General features: G+C 61.6%; 1 protein-coding gene across 1 annotated transcript; it reads right to left on the bottom strand.

Moving 5' to 3' along the window:
* Window positions 1-102: 102 nt before the first annotated feature.
* MUC4 (mucin 4, cell surface associated) lies at window positions 103-10,711 on the bottom strand. The gene is made up of 26 exons (XM_074593035.1): window positions 10,674-10,711; window positions 10,192-10,331; window positions 9,813-9,977; window positions 9,592-9,731; window positions 9,264-9,416; window positions 8,941-9,029; window positions 8,482-8,658; window positions 8,237-8,380; window positions 8,006-8,125; window positions 7,538-7,794; window positions 6,822-6,900; window positions 6,437-6,607; window positions 6,157-6,258; window positions 5,713-5,949; window positions 5,185-5,319; window positions 4,905-5,083; window positions 4,630-4,789; window positions 4,435-4,533; window positions 3,698-3,880; window positions 3,534-3,607; window positions 3,145-3,209; window positions 2,691-2,890; window positions 2,303-2,471; window positions 2,049-2,216; window positions 1,169-1,206; window positions 103-134 (listed from the first exon to the last, which is right to left on the bottom strand). Coding segments are annotated over exons 1-26 (3,477 nt in total). The 5' UTR covers window positions 10,675-10,711.
* Between the last annotated feature and the right edge of the window lie 7,442 nt (window positions 10,712-18,153).

The following is an 18,153-nucleotide window of genomic DNA, read 5'->3' as shown; positions in this document are numbered from 1 at the left end:
AAAGTGGGGCTGGAGCTGGGGTCTGCCGGGGTCTGATACGCCCTCCTGGGGCACAGCATCTTCCCTCAGCAGGGGCGAGGGGCTGCAGGGTGTTTGTGGGGATCACAGCCCGACCTGCGTGATCCGAGCGATGCCTGGGGACAGCAGTGAGGGGGAGAGTTGCAGCTTCACAGGGGGAATGAGGGGATGGAGCCACGAAAAAAAGCTACATCCGTCTTCTCTTTGGCCCTGTGGATGAGACCAGCGGAAAGCTTGGCGACAGGGAAGCAGGGCTGGCGTGGGGGCAACATGGGGTGCAGGCAACTTACTCAGCATCATGCCATCATCTTTGGTTTATTCTATTTTGTTCCTAATGGGTTACAATAGATGCTTTGCCCCACCTGACTCTGCTCTCAGTGGCTCTGCTGGGCCCTGTTATGTTGCACTAGAGCATGCCCCAGTGCAGACATGCTCAAGGACTATTCCGGTTGCCTCTGCAGGTCTTCAGGGGAAGGTGAAATCCTCTTGCTTTGGCCACCCAATATTTTTCATTCAAAAAATCACCTCCTCCAGGGTGAATCCTCCCACAAAGACCAGCCTGCAAAAGGCAGGTTCCTGTCCCCTGTCTCCACGCAGGCGCCGATGCCGGAGACCCCGAGAGCGGGCGGTGGGACCAGCAGCAGCGGCCGGCTCCTCCGTGAGCTGGGGGTGCCGGGACGGGAGTGGTGGCAGGCTAGGGCTGCTCGGGGGGCTGGCTCAGAGGCCTGACGTGGGGTCTCTGGATCCTTATCTATAAAGGAGGAACAGGCCATGCCGTGCTGTCGGCGTTGCATGGGCTCCGCTCTTCACAACGAGTTCGGACCCCAGCACCAGCCAAAGCATCAGCGATGCTCCGGGACGAGGCATGGCTCCCGAGCATCTTTGAGGCACGGGGACAGGACATCAGTCCCCAGCCCGCAGTCCCCCACCCTGACCCCCCCCATGGGGACGATAACCCTCGGGCAGACCTGGACTGAGGGGTCGATGGCCTGGAGCTGCAGTTCCCAGTGCCTTCCCAGGGAGCGGGAGCAAGGGGTCTCTGTCCGCTCTCCTGCCGTCATCAGAGCTGGAGCAGGGAAGATGAGCACAGCTTGAGGACGACCAGGGTGAAGCAGAACTAGGGTGGGGGTTTTCGCAGGGATGTACTCACAGGAGAAGGGCCGTGGCCTCCAGAAGTTCTCCTTGGCCCTAAGAGGAGAGGAACAGAAAGAGGATGACATGTCAGGGGGGGCTGGGAGAGCCCCTGCCTGGTCCTGGCGCCTGGATCGGGCGGGAGTGGGGAGCAGTGACTGAGTGTGGGGGCAAGATGAGGCTACGAGAGGAGGAGAAGCCCCAGTTGCTGCACACACACAATTTCTCGCCTTGCCACAAGTGCAAACGAACGGAGGTCCTTCCCGGAGAGCTTGGAGCTGGCAGCAGGGGCAGGACCCAGCCCTGACCAGCATGGAGGGCCTGGGGGGGCTGAGCTTCCTCCAGGCATGGATGCCATGCCAGGACCAAGGGCTGGGGAGAAGGGAAAGCGATGCTGGTGCTTCCACCCTGCTAACTGCCTGCTCTACGGAAGAGCAAGGTCCAAGCCCGCAACCACCTTTTTCTTGCTACAGATCAACTCTTTCCAGAGCAATGTGAATTGCAGTGGAAACCATTTGGGTGGTATTCAAATTAAAAATAAATAGAAAGCCCATCTGTAACTAAGCCCTGGGTGAGATGAGGAAGAAATGCAAATATTCCCTGACATGGGGGAAAAGAGAAAGTAATGTTCAACCCATTGACCTTACCACACCCCTGAGCAGCAGATGACTGGGAACGGGGCTGGAAGATGCTAAAAGACCACTGGGCTCAGCCCCTTCCCCAGGCCCCCAGGGCAGGCTCCCCCTGCCTGGGCAAGACAGGTCCCACTAGTGGTGGACCTTCCAGAGATGGATTTTCCACCAGTTTTTCAGGCTGGCAAAGCTCTTCCTGGCACCCACCCTCCATTCCCTGCCGCACCCTCAGCGCCCACCCCTGTGCAGGTCCAGCCCACAGCTCACCCCCGGTGCCAGTGCCGGCGGCAGAGGTGCGCAGCCAGGCAGGCGGTGGCGAACAGGAGGCAGAGCAGAGCCAGGGCTCCCAGCAAGATGCCGAGGAAGGCGGCGAGGCTGATGGCCAGTTGTTCACACCGGGCGCCGCCAGGGGAGAAGATGGAGAAGGGGAGGCAGCTGTGGAAGGGAAAGGAGGAGCGGTCATGCCATGGGGAGATGTGGCCGTGACCAGTTGCCTTGTTTGTCCCCAAAGCCACAACTACCTGCACATAGGCCCCTCTGGCAGGTGCTGGCATTGGCCACCATGCTGGCAGTAGCCCATCTTGCAAGGGGACATGCAGATGAAACCGATGGTCCCTCCGTAGTGGAGCCGGTAGCCTTTGTAGCCATACAGACCACAAGGGAAATAGCTCCTCAGCTCAGCCACGGTCACTGGTGAGGGATTACATGGGTTCGGCCACGCGGCAGCGTCAGCCCTTGATGCTTCCTCAGGTCTCCCTGAGCTGGTTCCATGCCTGGGATGGGGACTCCTGCCCGCCCACCTCCCCGACAAGTGGTACCCGAACCCCACGGCACACAGGGTGATGGGGACAATGGGGATAGTGGGGTGCTCCTCCCGGGCTCCCCAGCTCAGTGCCGGGAGCAACTCACGTTTCACCAGGTCAGTGACATTGTCCCGGTGCAGGCGCTGGAAGCGGAGGGGTGCACTCGCCTCCCGCCGCCCCCGCCGCCCATTGAAGGCGATAGTGATGGCCCCCAGCAGCTCCTCGTTCAGGAACTGGATGACGATGCCACGGCTGCTGTAGGCAAACTCGGACACCACCGTGAAGGTGAAACCATCGCTGTCTGTCCTGCAGGGAAAGGATGGAGCTGCTGGTGGAGCTGCTGTTGCATCTCAGAGTGACGAAGCCTCGCCTGCCTCAGTTTCCCCATTTGGGGGGTTGTAAAGAAGGGATGAAGCAGGAGATGGAAGGTGCCATTGTGTGGAAAAATATGCACCGGGGTGGGGAAAAATGCCCTTGTATCCCAAACCCTGTGGCCCCATGCCCAGCCCTGCCCGCCGGCTCTCTGGCGTGAGCAAGGGGCCATCCCACATCCGACTCACGTCTGGGTGATGTTGGTGTTGCTCTGGAAAGCCTTTACCTCCAGGGAGCCCAGGATGGCCGAGACCTGTGGCGGGGGGAGCGGGAGGGTGTTAGGGGAGGGCAGGACAGCACCAGTGCAGGGGGAGGCTGAAGGACAACGCAGGCACCGTGGCCGAGCCCCAGGGGCTGCTCTGGCCTTTCGTTCATGTGTCGGGGACCTGGCCCATGGCCACGGCCACAGCCGGCATCACACGGCTGGCACTGCCTCCCTCTGGCACTGCGGATCTGCTGGATCACCAGGGATCCCACGGGAGAGGGGGGGTGCAGGGAGGCATGGACCCCAAGCTGCCATGTTGTCCAGTGTGCCAATGGATCCTCTTCCCTGACCCCATCCCCTCCGGCGACGTACGGTGCTGTTGACTTCGCCGTCAGTGGCGTTTTGCAATGTCCTGACCCGCAGACGGACGCTTCTCCGGGGGAGATCTGCGGGGATGGGGGGAAGCCACAGGGGTGGCTCTGGCATCCCAGGACTGGGGTGAGCGGGGTTGGGGGTCACCAGGCACCGGCACTCACCTGTGCTGGGCAGCGGCCGAAAATCCCCCCCCGCCACCAGGCACCGCTGGTCGGTGAAAGCCGGGGGGCAGGTGCAGGAGGGGGTGCAGGTGATGGGGTGCAGGCGGCAGCGACCCCAGTTGCCACAGTAGCCCTCAGGGCAGGAGTGGGAGCCACAGGCTGAGCCGCAGCCTGGCCGCTCGCCTGCGGGACGGGGAGCCCGGGTCAGGTGGAGGCACAAGCCCCAGTGCACTGACCCATCCTCAGCTCCTCTTTCTTCCGAGTTTTGGGGTTTTTTTTATGCATTAGGATTTTTAGTATAAATTCAGATCCTCAAGAAAAAGCCCAGCTGGAGCCTTTTGCCCTTGTGAAATCCCAGCCTGCTGCATTAGAACAGGAGCAAAAACCCATCACCCCCACCCCACCACAACCATCCGACAGCAGGATTTGGTTTTGGCCCCCCCCAGCCTCCACCTGTGCATTTGAACTTTGATGGGATAAGATTGCGTTGGTTTTTTTCTAAGAGAAAAATTGCATGGGAAAAGTTTCCCTTCCCAGCAGATTAGTGAGATCTGCAGCCTGGCAGCACGAGGAGCGGCTGGGCTCTGGTCCCTTCTGTTAAGGACAGCAAGGGCTTGGGTACAGAGCTCAGCCAGCTCTCCCTCCTCTCCTCTCTGGCCAGTTTGGGTCCCATGGTTCCACCAAGGTCTGGGGGTGATGGGAATGAGGACCATGCCCGCCAGGATGCCCGTACTCACCCTCCTCGCCGGTCGGGCAGGAGCAGGCGTAGCTGCCCACCGTGTTGATGCAGGTGGCATTCCCTGGGCACGCCGTCCCCTGCGTGCACTCGTCGATATCTGCCGAGGCAATGCAGCATGGTACCAGGAGAAACACCTCCACCGGGGTCCCGCGGGCACCCCAGGTTCCTGGTGGCCATGGCGAGCCCTTGTCACCTGAGCAGTGCCGCCCGTCGCCAGTCAGGCCAGCTGGGCAGGGGCCACAGCTGGTCTGGGAGTCACAGCCCACGCCGGGGAAGCATCCCTGGGCACAGGGGTCTGGAGGGTCCTGGCAGAAGGAACCCGAGTAGCCGCCCTCGCACCTGCAGGCTGCCAGCTGGGAAGGGGACAGTGACACTGGCTTAGGGGACATGCGGAGAATGGTTAGACAGAGTGTGGCTGGCATGGGGATAGTCATGGTGTGGCACCAGAGGAGCTTTCCGGCACGCTACCTGCAGAGAGGACGCCCTGAGGATGACGGTGTTGCTGTAGTCGCACTCCTGGCTCCTGCTGCAGTTGCAAAGGGTGAAGCGGAGCTGGAGGAGGGCAGAGACGTTGTTGGACCCGACAGCCTCCAGGCTGATGGTGAGCGGGGCCGTCCCACGGGGGTCCCACGTCAGGGTGCCGCTCTCTGTCACGGGGGGAGGTGGGAGTTAGAGGAGGTGGCAGAGGTGGGCTGGGTGGCCGGTGTCCCCTGACTCCGTCCCAGCTGCCCCATCTCCCCTTTTTTACCTGTTATGTTGAGCTCTGGTGAGAGGTGGGGGACAAAGCGTGCGCCCACCCCAGTGGCATGGTACTGCCTGCTGACCCGTTCTGTCCTGAAGGCTGTGAGCGACTCATCACCGGTGATAACAGGAGGGAAGGCGTCTGAGGAAAGAGCAACCCAGCACGCAGCTGTTTTTTTTTTCCTATGCGACCTTGGCACACGTGGGGCTCTGAGTCCCTCCTGGTGAGGATGGGACCCCAGGCAGATGCTGCCATGACCGCCTACCATCAAGGCCCTCGTGTTGCACAGCATGGTGGCATCTCCCAGGCTTGGAGACCAGCCAGCCGGGCAATGCAACTCAGAGGCCTTGGTGGCAACTACTCTGCTGGTGGCATCTCCTAGGCTTGGAGACCAGTCAGCTGGGCAAAGCAGCTCCAAGATCTTGGTGACTTCTCTCCTGCCTCACGTGGCACAAGAGAGCCCAGGGAGGGAGCAGGGCACTGCCCAGGTACCCAAGCCATGCCCTCTTGGAGGTGAGGATCTGCTCCACTTACTGAGTACTGTCTTCTTCTGCTGGAAGTCAGCTGCGAGGCTCTGGGTGGCCAGACCCAGGGCCATGTCCCCTGTGCTCAGTGAATCGTAGATGCACTCCTTGCTGCCGTGGCACTGCGAGGCTGCCAGCTGGTACTCACTTTCATTCTCCTGCCGCAGCCGAGACAAGAAGATGGGTGTGAAGTTCATTACCGGTGAGTCCAGAGGCTGAGCAAACAGGCCGTGCTCTCCAACAGCCCCTGCAAGAGAGCACACATGGGTATGGCCTTGGTTTTTTAAGGTTTGTTATATTTTAGGGCTCATTTTCACAAGAAGAGCAAAGAGGCCAAAGGGCTTCACTAGCATCACTTTTGCTCAGGCAAGTGTCTAAATGTCTCCAGCCAAAGCCTGGCCAGAAGGTGCAGAAACAGGGGGATCATCAAGGTGGATCCAGAGCCTAGACTCACAGGTCATCCCGTAGCTGAAGATCTCCTCCTCGCTGCTGTTCACAGGGATGCTGGTACCGTTTGGCATCTGGAAGTCGTTTGCAGGATCGTGGTCCCACACACCTGGTGGAGCATCACCAGAAGACTGGAGTCCCCCATGCCGGGGTTGACCTCCACTCCGGTGCTGGCCAGTGTTTAGTTTAGCCCCAGGGGTCCCTGCCCTCACAAGCATGTTCCCTCAGTGTTTTCCAGCCTGCTTTAGGGTGGGAAGGGGGCTTTGTATGATGCCAGAAGTCCTCACCCAGGAGGCCCTTGGTGCTGTTGCGGTACTGATCAGGCAGGCTGCAGACCACACTGAGGATCCTGGAGGCGGCCGAGATTGAGATGGCGATGGCCCCATCAAAGACGGCCGTGACAGAGGAGGCATTGACCAGCAAGACACCGGGGCTGTAGTACACCTCGGCACCCATGTCTGCAGAGGGAGAGTCCACGCAAGGCTGGGGTCTGAACTGATGCCCCTGGATTCGGGGAGGGGAGCGCTCCCCATCCACCCCAGCCAAGTCAGAGACCGGGTGCACGTGGGAGCTGTTGGATGGACCTCAGGGTGGCTGCCTTCACGCTGGGCAGGGATGGGGGACACCCCTTATCATCCCCCCCAGATACATTTAACAGCACATCCTGCTCACCTTGGGAATAGGAAAACTGGATGGTTTCCTTGTTCAGGAGGACTTGGATTTCACCCTGGCTCCCCAAGGTCCACTCAACCTGCAAATCACAATGGATGTCCAAGTCAGCCCCTCTGTTTGTCCCTTCCTGACATCCCCCCCATGCTGGGGACACTCGAGGTAAACCCTGTCTTCCTCCAGCCCCAGCAGCGAGGCTCAGCCCTGGGGGCTCTGTTGGTGTGCTCTTCACCCCAGCAAACACACGATAAAGCAGCTTTGATGGTTGCACAGAGAGGACAGCAAGCTGCCCCCCATCACTGCTGGCACGGGGCATGCACAGGCCACCACTGTGGCAGTGTGGAGAGCTATGCCGGTGGGCTCCAGGTTCCTCAGGCTGCTCAGCAGCTACTTCTGGTGACAACCAGATTTTGCTTACTGAGACAAGTGTGGGGAGCAATTCTGCAAAGCAAGGAAGAGTACGTGCTTGTGCTAAAGTGTCCAGAGGAGACTGATGGTCAAGGCAAAGGGTGTGCAATGAAGAGGGTGGAGCAGACTGAGTTTCTGCAGAGCTCCAGGCTCTTGCTGGCCAGCTTGCAAGAGCTGCGTCTCATTAGTCTTAGTCCAACCCACTGCTCTTAGCATTTTGCTGGGATCGTGGGAGGTAGCAGGAAGAGGAGAGGGGATGCTCCTTGGATCCCAGCCACTTGTAGGTGATCCAGAGCCGATGCCCAACATACCAGAGGGTTGTCTCCCATTAGAGGCTCAAAGATACCCAGGTCACTCCTACTCACTGTTGTGGTGGTGGCAGAGATGTACTGGGCAGCGAAGGCCACGAAGTTGGTGGCCTGGGCCGTGCCAGTCTGGGCTGTGCGCCCATGCAGTACGAAGCTGGTCTGGGCACCACTGGCCAGCAGCAGGACAAAGTCCCCGAGCCCATTGAAGGTGTAGGTGAGTCCATCCAGGGTGGTGATGTGGGGGTCCCCGAAGGCGCCAGCTGGGGTCCAAAGGCGATGGAGCCGTTTTGGGGGGAGGAAGAAAAGCAAATGCTGGTTTCATTGCATGGAGGAGAGCAGACCCCGGTGCTGAGCTGGACTCGTCAGTCCCCACCAAGATGCTGAGAAGCGTGGTTCATGCATGGGTCTGCGTACGGCCGTGCCACCCACGCAGCACCCTGGCACAGAGGAGGCAGAGCCCTGGGGACTCACCAGGGGTGGGCGGCACGTATCCCTCGCAGCCGACCCTCGGTCTCTTCTCAGCAAACCTGTCGCAGAAGAGGGGCTTCCCCACGTGCCGGCAGCACCAGTCGAATGCCTCCAGCTCCCTGTCTGCGGAGGAAGGCGGGCGGGCGCTTGGGGGGTGTCGGGGTCCCCGCTGCACCTGCAGGGCTCTCGGTGCTGGGGGTGTTTTAGGGTGAGGGAGCCCCGTTGCCTGCTTACCAGCGGTGGGGTGGATGGGGAGGCTCCATGCCCTCTCCTGCCAGCCTTCGAGCAAGCTCCCATCTTGGTACAGACACCGCACCCCAGCGCCGGCTGGGCTGGGGGATGCAGTGCGCAGCATCCTCAAGGAGGCATTCGCCGGATCTGAAATTGTCAGGGGGAGATCACAGCCACCCCCAGAGGAGGAGGGGACCCGCTGCCATCCTCCCACCCTGTGGCTGGCCCTGGGGGGCCGCACATGGCACCTCTGCTCCGGCGGTAGCGGGGGTCCAGCTCTGCCTGGGGCTGGGAGCAGGGGCATGGTGGCAGCTGGCTGTTCCAGGCGTCCGGCGCTGGCTCTGTGTCCAGCCACGCCAGGCACCGCAGCCTGTAGTTCACCCGGGAGAGACTGTCCAGCCTGTATATCCACAGCCCGCGCACCTCTGGGAGAGCAACCGGAGAACAGCACAGCTCGCCTTGTGTTTAGGGGGATCCCGTGGGACAACTGTCCCTGGACATTGACCTCACACGAGGTCTCCAGGCTCCCTCTAGAGCTGGCATGGCCACGGCAAGCCACAGCAGGACACAGGACACCTGTGCTCTGCTCTCGGTGGCCAGCCTTGCCCATCGCCTCACAGGGACGTGTGCTGGGGACATGCTCCCAGCATGGAGCACATGGCTCCTTCCATCCCCACCCGCCCCCCGGGGCTCCCCCAGTGCCATACCGGTGCCAGCACCGCTGTGCTGGTCAGGTCGGTACTTGACAGCTGGTGGCTGTTGAGTCAGCTCGTTATTTTGGGCATCACCATCGCCGCTGTGTGGAAAGAGGAGGTTTGGGGTCATCCTTCCAACACAACCCTCCTCCGCTCCCCGTAGAGCAGTTGGGGTGGGAACTGCTGAGATTTGTAGGAGAGAGGGCTAAAACAGGATAGGGGTGCTCTGGGGGTGGGAGCTGGGCTCTCCTGGGGATAATATCTCCGATGGTCCCAACATAGTGCTGGGAGAAATCCCTGCTGTCCCAAAACGCAGACACACACGTGCACAGCACCTGGAGAAGCCGATCAGCACGTTGCCCGCAGCCAGCTTGGAGTAGTCCCACCGCATCCCACCGTCCTGGTAGAGCAGCAGGGCAAAGGAAACGTTCCCATCGGTGGTGAGGACTGCCTGGTAGGTGTTCGTCTGGAGAAAGCCAAGACACCCCCTTAGCATCCCCAAAGCATCCCCTGCTCTCCTCGCAGCACAGGCTGAGGCATTGAGACCCAAAACGCCTGCATCAAGCCGTGGGAGAGCAGCTGCCCAGCCCTGCCCCGGCCGTCTCTGGTGACAGTCCCCTCCATCACCTGGATCCCACACTGCTCACCCGAGTGTCATCCCGCCGGGATGGGTACGCCGGAGCCTTCTCCCATGTCACCTTCAAGGTCCATTTTGCTGTGTAGGGGGTTTTCAGGTATTTCTCAATCTTTGCTTCCACATCATGGACGAGGGGGTCTTGGGTAGAGCTGAGGGTGGAGTACTCCTGCCGGTTGGCAAGTGAGAGGGTTAAAGGGGTGAGCTGGGAGCTGGGATTTCCCAGGAGAACATCTTTGGTGGCTCCTACCTGATACCAGGTGGTGCCGACACCCTGGGAGAAATCTGCATCATCCCAAAAGGCAGCCACCATCGGCAAATGTTCCTGGCCACTGAAGCCCCGGGGAGGTGGGTTGGGGTTAGAGGGGACATAGTTGTCCGTGGGTGGGAAAATGATCTGTCCGTTATCTGTAAACTAACCAGCAAAACTTGTTATTTGCTGACATTCTGTGATCCCAGGCAGCTCCTGGGATGGCTTTTAGCCTCCATGGGTGAGCAGAAACCAGCCATTTTACATTGCAAAAAAATTATCCAGATTAAATTCAGTTTCTGCTCTATTTCCATGGGGATTTTTTTCTACCAAAGAGGCTGCACATCCATTACATACTCAACAAGGAGGGGGAACTCACGTAGAGGGCATCCCGCAGCGACTTCCCGAAGGGGAACCCAATCTCTGGCTTGAACAGGGGGGAGTTAAAATCCACCGTCCTTTGGATGCACTCTTGGTCCCCTCCCTCCATGCCGAAGGGATAGAGCGAGGCTGCTGGCACTGCCACGGGCAGGAGATCAATTGAAAATGTGAGAAACCATGACTGTTTGCTCCATCCTTCCTTCAGCCAGGGCAAACTCGCCTGCTTGCCGCCAGGATGCTGTGCCTGCGCTCCCCTTGGCCAGCATTCTGACAGCTTGTAACCCAGTTTTTAACCCAGTTGTTAATTTGGAATAGGATCCTCTCAGGTGTCCTATTTCACCTTTCCCCACGAACCTGGCAGCCCAACGTGCAATGCAGATGAGTCACCCCAGGTCAGGCCATACCATCAGCCATCACGGTGCTTGGTTGGCTGACAACCCCTTCCTGCTCTTTGCTTTGAGGAGAAGAAAATCTACTTACTGAAAAGCCCGTGAGTGGATTCTGGCTTAGGGGCAGGATTTCTGTGGCCAGCGGTGGTGTGGGAAGATGTGCTTGGTACTGTGGCCGGTCCGTTCTGTGTCGCAAAGACAGGAGCTGGGGCTGTGACAGGGCTGGTGGTGGCTGGTGGTCTCCCCAGTACTGCGGTGCCTGGGACCGGGAGACCTCCCGCCTCCTTGGCTGGGCTCACTGGGGCTGTGGGTGCAACAGCCACGGTGCTGCCTGCGGCAATGGCCATGGTACTCCCTGCACTGATGGCCGTGGTGCTGCCTGTGGAGATGGCCGTAGTGGTCCCTGTAGTAATGGCCATGGTGCTCCCTGCAGTGGTGGCCATAGTGCTGCCTGTGGAGATGGCCGTAGTGGTCCCTGTAGTAATGGCCATGGTGCTCCCTGCAGTGGTGGCCATAGTGCTGCCTGTGGCAATGGCCGTGGTGGTCCCTGCAGTGATGGCCATAGCGCTGCCTGTGGCGATGGCTGTGGTGGTGCCTGCAGTGATGGCTTTTGTGCTCTCTGCAGCAATGGCTGTGGTGCTCCCTGCAGTGATGGCTCTGGTAGTCCCTGCAGTGATGGCCATGGTGCCCCCTGCAGCAATGGCTGTGGTGCTCCCTGCAGTGATGGCCATGGTGCCCCCTGCAGCGATGGCTCTGGTGGTGCCTTCAGCGATGGCTGTGGTAGTGCCTTCAGTGATGGCTGTGGTGCTCCCTGTGGTAATAGCCGTGGTGGTCCTTGCAGTGATGGCTGTGGTGGTGCCTTCAGTGATGGCTGTGGTGCTACCTGCAGTAATAGCCGTGGTGGTCCTTGCAGTGATGGCTGTAGTGCTACCTGCAGTAGTAGCCATGGTGGTCCTTGAAGTGATGGCCGTGGTGGTACCTTCAGTGATGGCTGTGGTGCTCCCTGCTGTGATGGTGGTGGTTCTTTTTTCAGTGATGGCTGTTTTCTCCCCCCAGGTAGGTGCCCCTAGAGATGTCTGAAAACCAGGAGGTGACGTGCTCGCTGCCTGTCCCATGGCACGGTTGCTGATGACCATGGGAGAAGTGGTGCCTGTTGCCGGCTCAGGGGGAGTCTGCGTGGCTGCTGGCTCCTCAGTCGCACCAACATCAAGCAGGGACGAGGGGGCTGTCACTGGCTCCTCTGCTGGGCTATGCAGGCTGGGGAGGGGTGAACTGGGCGCTGCCACCACAGGGCTAGGACCAAGGACACCCCAGGACCCGGCCGTTGTCTCCACTGAGGGGGTACCCTCAGTTGGGGATGGGACAGGTTGCCTGCCTCCATCTGCCTTGTCATCTGTTACAGCAAAGGACAGGGCACTGCTGGTGCTGGTGGCCTTTGCTGTGGCAGATGGCATGGCTGCGGTGGCCCTGGTCACCATGTAGGTCTCCCTGTCGGCTGAGGCGGCTGGCGGGATGGTGTCGCTGGGGAACATGCTGGCAGCTGGTGTGGTGGCTGGGCTTGTGCCAGTGGCATTGGGGACAGGCACATGGGTGCTGTTGGTGCTGTCTGGGGGTGCTGCACCCTCAGCACCGCTCTCAGAGAGGGTGGTGTCCACCCAGGCGGTGGTACCCCCGGCACCTGACTGGGATGCGGCTGTAGTCTCCCATGCATGTGTCTGGCCAACAGCCAGCGAGAAGACTCCAGCCATGGGCTCGTCCTCAGTGACCAGGCTGAGACCCCCCAAGGGTGAGGCGTGGGTGCTATCAGTGGCCTCAGACGATGGCCTCAGGGTGACATGGGAGCTAAGTGGAGCAGAGGCACTCCTGGGGACAGCAGAGAGGGGTGTTGTGACCCTATTGAGACTAGCATCACCCACTCCCACTGTTGGGCCAGCGATGCTGGGGTTGACGGAGTGTGCAACCACCACCAGATGGGTGTTCCTGGGGACAGGAGGGGACACACTGACATCTGTCTCAGCAGTGCTGTGAGCGAAGCCAGGGGAAGGTGTTATGGCTGTCTCCAGAGCTGTGGGTGACACCATGCCCACAATGGCCACTGCCGTAGGGCTTTTGCTGCTTGGGGCAGAGTGTGCTGATGGGGTGGCATCACCGGTGCGTGGCTCAGCCACCCCAGCCCCATTCCCTGTGGTGGGAGAAGCCACGTCCATGTCCAAGTCCATGCCTGTGTCCGTGTCCGTGGTGGGTTCAGTGGTGCGGTAGCTGTGGTCCAATGCAGCCACTTTTGGCTGAGGAGCGATGCTGGCTTTGACAGGGGGTGACACCGGTGGGGCTGTCCCCTGGGCAGCGTCACCGCTGTGGGGGATACCTGTCACAGCACCCACCCTTGTGTTTTCAGCCAGGGTCGAGCTTGCCTGTGTGGTGCTGCCATCTCCTGCTGGTTGGGACCTGCCCTTGCCTCCCTCCGCAACTGCGTTTTTGGCGGGTGGTGGTGTCACAGGCTGGGGTGTCTTGTCTGTGGCAGCGTTGGGGAGGGGGCTGGCTGTGGCCAGTGCTGGGCTGGGGTTAGCCACAGCTGGTGGGACCGAACGACCGCCCCTGGGAGCCAGGAGAGGCAGATCCACTGGGGGCCTGGTTTCAGGAGCATCAGTCCCTCGGGCAGGTGGCTCTGGTGATGGTCCAGCAGTGACGATCATGTGGCTGGGAGCTGGCCCCACTGCGCTGGCACCTGGGTTCTTCTCTATGCCCACCTCCAGGGACGCTGTCTCCACCGCTTGCCCCACAGTGCTGCCATCGGGGCGGGGGTCACCTGAAGCACCCATTGCCGGTGGTGGGGTGGCCTGGGACGGTGGGGAAATGCTTGCTGCCATGTCTTGGGGGATGGTGGACGGGGACATCCCCAGAGCCATCCCTGTGGTGGCACTGCCTTCCAGGAGAGGGTGGATGCCTGCTTGCAATGCCACGGGGACACTGGCTGCTCTGGGTACCCGCGGGGTGCCTGGCACAGCCATGCTCATGCCTGGTGCAGTGCTGGGTGACCACGTCTCTGCTCCCAGAGCTGCCCCATGTTGGGGCCCAGTCTGGAGCTGTGGGGCTGGTGCGGATCCAGGGGTGACACCAGTTCCTGGGGGTGCTGAGCCCACCGTGGGACCAGGCTGGCTGGGAGATGCATCAGGCACAGGCGGTGTGGCGCCAGTGTCCCGCAGAGTTGTGGCGGCATTGCCTCTGGCCAGCGATGCTGTTCCCATCCCTGCTTCACTAATTGGAGTGTTGCTAACGAGGGAGGATGGATGGGCGGCTGGCCCGGTCCCGATGCCATATGCAGAGAGGGAAGATGTTGGTGCAGCAGCAGCGCGAGGGGTCCTGTCTGGCTTTGCTCCACCAGCACCCGTGAGGGACAAGGACGTGGACACGCTGGGTCTGGCTGGAGGGGATCCCCCGGCAGCTACCTCTGCCGTGGTAGCCTCAGGGCCTGCTGAGGAGGCCTGAGGGAACAGAGACACCGTGGAGTGCACAAAGGGCCCTGGAGAGGGACCACCAGGGCCATTGGGAGCTGCACTGGGGGACAGCCTCACGCTGAGCCCCACTGGGGTGGCCTTGGTCTCCGGGGAAGCCATGCCTGCTGTGGCTCTGGCGCTGGGGTCACTCCTGACGGGCAGCAGCCCAGCACTGGTGCTTCCCAGAGCTGGGAATGACGCGGTGGGGATGTGCTTTGCAGCAGTGACATCCATCGCCATTGCTGGTGTGCCTGGAACTAGTGCGGTGGCCTGGGGGTGGGTGACAGTGCTGGCTCCAGGCAGCCCATCTCCAGCAGTGCTGGGGGCCACGCCGCAGCTGGGGGAAAGTGTCTCTCCTGCGCCCGGCACAGGACCGCCAGGGAGCTGGGGTGAAAGGGATGGAGACGGCTGAGTGGGGGACACAGGGGAGTCCTGCAGGGTGTTGTGGTCGGCGTTGGATAAGGCACGTGTCCCTGGCTCTGTAGCTTCACCGATGCCAATGGTGGCAGAAGAAAAGGTGACCTTTGCTGAGGGTGGGGCTGCCGTCCTGGCTCTATCCATGGCTGCGTAGGGGGGACCCCCAGGGAGGCCAGCGGCAGGGCTGGCTGAGGCTGCTGCCAGCTTCATGGGGCTGCCCAAGTCCTGAGAGATGCTGGCTGCTGTGGCTGAAGGTGAGGTGGCCTCATCGAGCCCTATCCTGACTTCATGGGACAGGAGCATGGTGGTTGCGTGTGGCTCAGCAGAGCTCTTGCTGATGCTGGGGGGCGAGTTCCCTGTGCTGCGCTCATCCTGGGGGGGCGATGGCACTGTGGTCCATGATGTCCTTGGCGTCCTCTCTGCAGTGACAGCATTGCCCAGCTGCACCAACTCATTGGCATCCGTCAATTTGCCACTGACCGAGGAAGATGCTTTTGTCCCTGGCACTGATTGAGCAGCCGGGACGCGTGCCACTGCTGGGGACAAACCTCTCAGAGCACCGGCAGCACCCGTGGGTGGCTTGGCCACAGTCCCCTCTTGCATGGGCACAGCTGTTCCCAGGACTGGTTCTCCAGGGATGCTCTCCTCTCTGGACGCTTCCACAGCCTGCTTGGGGGCAGTGCTGCTGTTTGATGGTGGTTTGCTTGTCCCCATTATGGCGGGGACACCTGGAGCTGGGGACAATGTGGCTATAGGTGGTCCAGCACCACCACCACCCGTGGCAAGATCCACTGCATGCCCTGTTGGCGAGAGGAACAGAAGCTGCCCATGCTGAGCAGTGGGTGGTGGGAGCAGGAGGGACACTGGTCGGGTGGCTGGCAGTGCCTGCAGAGGAGACCCCAGCCCCTGGCCCTGCCTGGGGACTGCCTCGCGTTGATGGACCCCCGGGGAGAGCTGCCATGCTGGGAAGCCCCCCCTACTCACCACTGGTCCTGGCTGGGACCAGTGCTCTCGCCGTCACCTGCGGCACCAGGCTGCCTGCAGGGTGAGACAAGGTGGCCCCAGCTGGATCAACCCCACCGTGGCCCCAGCCGGCAGGAACTTGCCAGTGGCCAGCTGCCTGCCGGCCTTACCTGAGCTGTGGCTGCCTGCGGAGGTGGTGGCCCTGCTGGCGGGAGAGGGGTGCTCCGGCTGAGCAGCCGCGGTGGTGGGGAACGCCTGGCACATGCCCAGGTCTGGAGGCAGCTCGGCGCTGGTGCTGTCGATCGCGGAGGAGATGCTGCCCGGCTCTGCCGGGGCCGGCACGGGGACGAGGGGCTGCTCCTGTGTGTCCCCAGCTTGCGCTGGCAGCAGAGCAGGTAGGTGAGAGCAGGATGAGGGAAAAAACAGCCTGGGGTCCCCATCACCCCCATGCCTCCTCCCTGCTGCAGGAGCAAGGTGCCCCCAGCCCTTGGGGCTGATGGCCAGACCAGCACCAGCACCCACAGCCGGACCAACACCGACAGCAAGACGGGCACCTTCCCCATAGGTAAGAATTCCCATTTGACCCACAATTCCCCGCACCCCTTCCCCTGCCGCAGTCGAGTGACCACGCTAAGGCCATGGCACCAGCAGGCAGAGACGGGTCAAATCCCGGCCGGGCACTTGAGCTTGAACTTGCAGCGTTCGAGCAGCCGGAGAGTTGTTCGCAGCCCATCACCCATCACCCATCACCCAGATGGTACCGGCCACCCCGGCATCGGTGCAGGCGGCCCTGGCACTTACCTGGCAGCACCGAGAGCCCCCACAGCACCCAGCTCCAGAGCAGCCGCTGGCCCCAGCACCCCATGGTGCTTCCTCGGCGGCAGGGACAGGGCTGCAGCTCTCCCCGTCCCAGGGGAGCGACGCAACAGGGTGGCTCCGCCGGTGAGCACTCCCCCGGGTGGGGGGGGACAGGGACGCCACGTGCCCTGCCTGCGGCACTGACCGCTCAGTGTCCTCACAGCTTGCCACAGAGGTGGCCACTACCCAGTCCTGGCAACCCACTAATGCTGGGGGGCACCCGTTTTACCATGGGAGATTTTAAGGCCCTTCCCAGGGTGACCCCCATGGTTGACACCCCAAGGTTGGGATCTCCAGCCCCCAAGGAGCACCCAATGGGCTGCAAAGTCACCTGGCCCAAAGGTCCTGGGGTGGCAAGGGGGGACAGGAGTCCCCGCCACCTCTGGGAGGGGCAGGTCAGTCCTGGGCCCTGCACCCCCCATCCACCCCCCCTTATTTACTGCTGGGTCCTTGCCACGCTTGGCCGATAACCCCTGGCAGGGGTTGGCTGGTCACCAAGGAGGAAGAAGGAAGGAGCAGCCTCCTGCTGCCGCCTCGGGGTCCCGCGTGTTAACCCTGCCCCGGCCCCATTCCTGGCACTGCCGGCGCCGCCGCCGGGGACCTGCGTGCAGCAGTTATCTGTGCCATCGCGGCAAACGCCCACGCAAGCCTGGCTGGCTGGGGGGGTTGTTCCCGTATTGGGCGGTGGGGCTGGGCCTTGCCCTGGGTTGTAGGTCACCTTCCAGCAGGGACAGAGGCCAGGCGCACCCGGCCGTGCAAAGGGACCCAGTGGGGCCACTGCAGCAAACACACATTTGCTTCTACACAGGGTCTAGCCCCGATCCAGCATCATTTAAGGTGGAGAAGTTGGTGAAGGTTTTGTGCCTACCTCACTTTATGGACAGCCATCCCACCAGGCTGCCATGCCATGGTAGCTACACCTTGGATGGGGAAACTGAGGCACGTAACACCCAAAGCTCCTATGCATGGCCATGCCCGCAGCAACACCAACAAACCTCCCTGTCCCCACGCTCAGAGAGGGCCAGGGGACTAGAGATGAGCAAAGCCACGGGTGCACATGGCACACAGGTGGTGTGGCTGGGTACCATCTGCTACGGGGAGGGACCCATGGCCATGCCAAGGCAGCCCTTCCTGCTAGGTGACTCACCATGTGTGGTGGGTTCTCTCCTCTGAAGCCACCAGCTCTGGAGCAGAGGGCATCCTGGGGACCAGGCAGCACCAATGCCCATTAGACCCAGTGGGTCTGGGCACCGAGGTCCTCCTCCATCTGCATGGAAACCCATTCCTGATGCTGCTGCAAGGTGGCACCTCAGGGAACCCAGCTAAGGGGCTCTGACACCCACTTGGAGGGGGCAGTTAGCACCGATACCTGGCCTGGGACCCCCTACCAGTGCTGTCCCCCCCGCCCCCAGTCCTCTTACCCCCCCCACCAGCACCTGGCTCTGTCTGTGCAGTGCAGCCGGTTGCACAACGCCCCTCGCGTGGGTGGGGGTGCGACGCAGGTCCCGCCACTCCCTGCCCGGGCATGAGTCAGCCGGCGGCCGGGAGCCGAGTGGGGCTCCTCTGCACAGGGGCATCGCTGTGGGCAAGCTCTGCCTGCTCAGAGGGGTCAAATCCACGGCCAGCCTTCAAGCCTTGGGGGTGGGACAGCATGTAACTAACTGCAGCAGCCCCAGATGGGGAGACCTTTGCACCCCAAAACAGCCTGGGAGCCATCACCGGGGGGGTTTTATGGGTGCCCATGGCATACAGCTTCCCAGGGATCCACAGCACGCGTGCATTCCCACCCAAGCTCTATCCCTGCGACACGTCCCACGGGTCAACAGTCCCGGCTGCCTG

The sequence above is a fragment of the Larus michahellis genome, chromosome 6 (assembly GCF_964199755.1).
Source record: "Larus michahellis chromosome 6, bLarMic1.1, whole genome shotgun sequence".
Classification (NCBI taxonomy): domain Eukaryota; kingdom Metazoa; phylum Chordata; class Aves; order Charadriiformes; family Laridae; genus Larus; species Larus michahellis.
Note: the sequence above shows the minus strand (reverse complement) of the source record. Positions and strands in the feature narration are given on the sequence as shown.

What these genes read in the sequence shown, in the direction of transcription:
- MUC4 (XM_074593035.1), bottom strand. An exon ending in TCGGCACCACCTGGTATCAG is followed by an intron (nt 9,732 to 9,812) that starts GTAGGAGCCACC and finishes GCCAACCGGCAG; the next exon opens with GAGTACTCCACCCTCAGCTC. An exon ending in ATACGTGCCGCCCACCCCTG is followed by an intron (nt 7,795 to 8,005) that starts GTGAGTCCCCAG and finishes TTTGGACCCCAG; the next exon opens with CTGGCGCCTTCGGGGACCCC.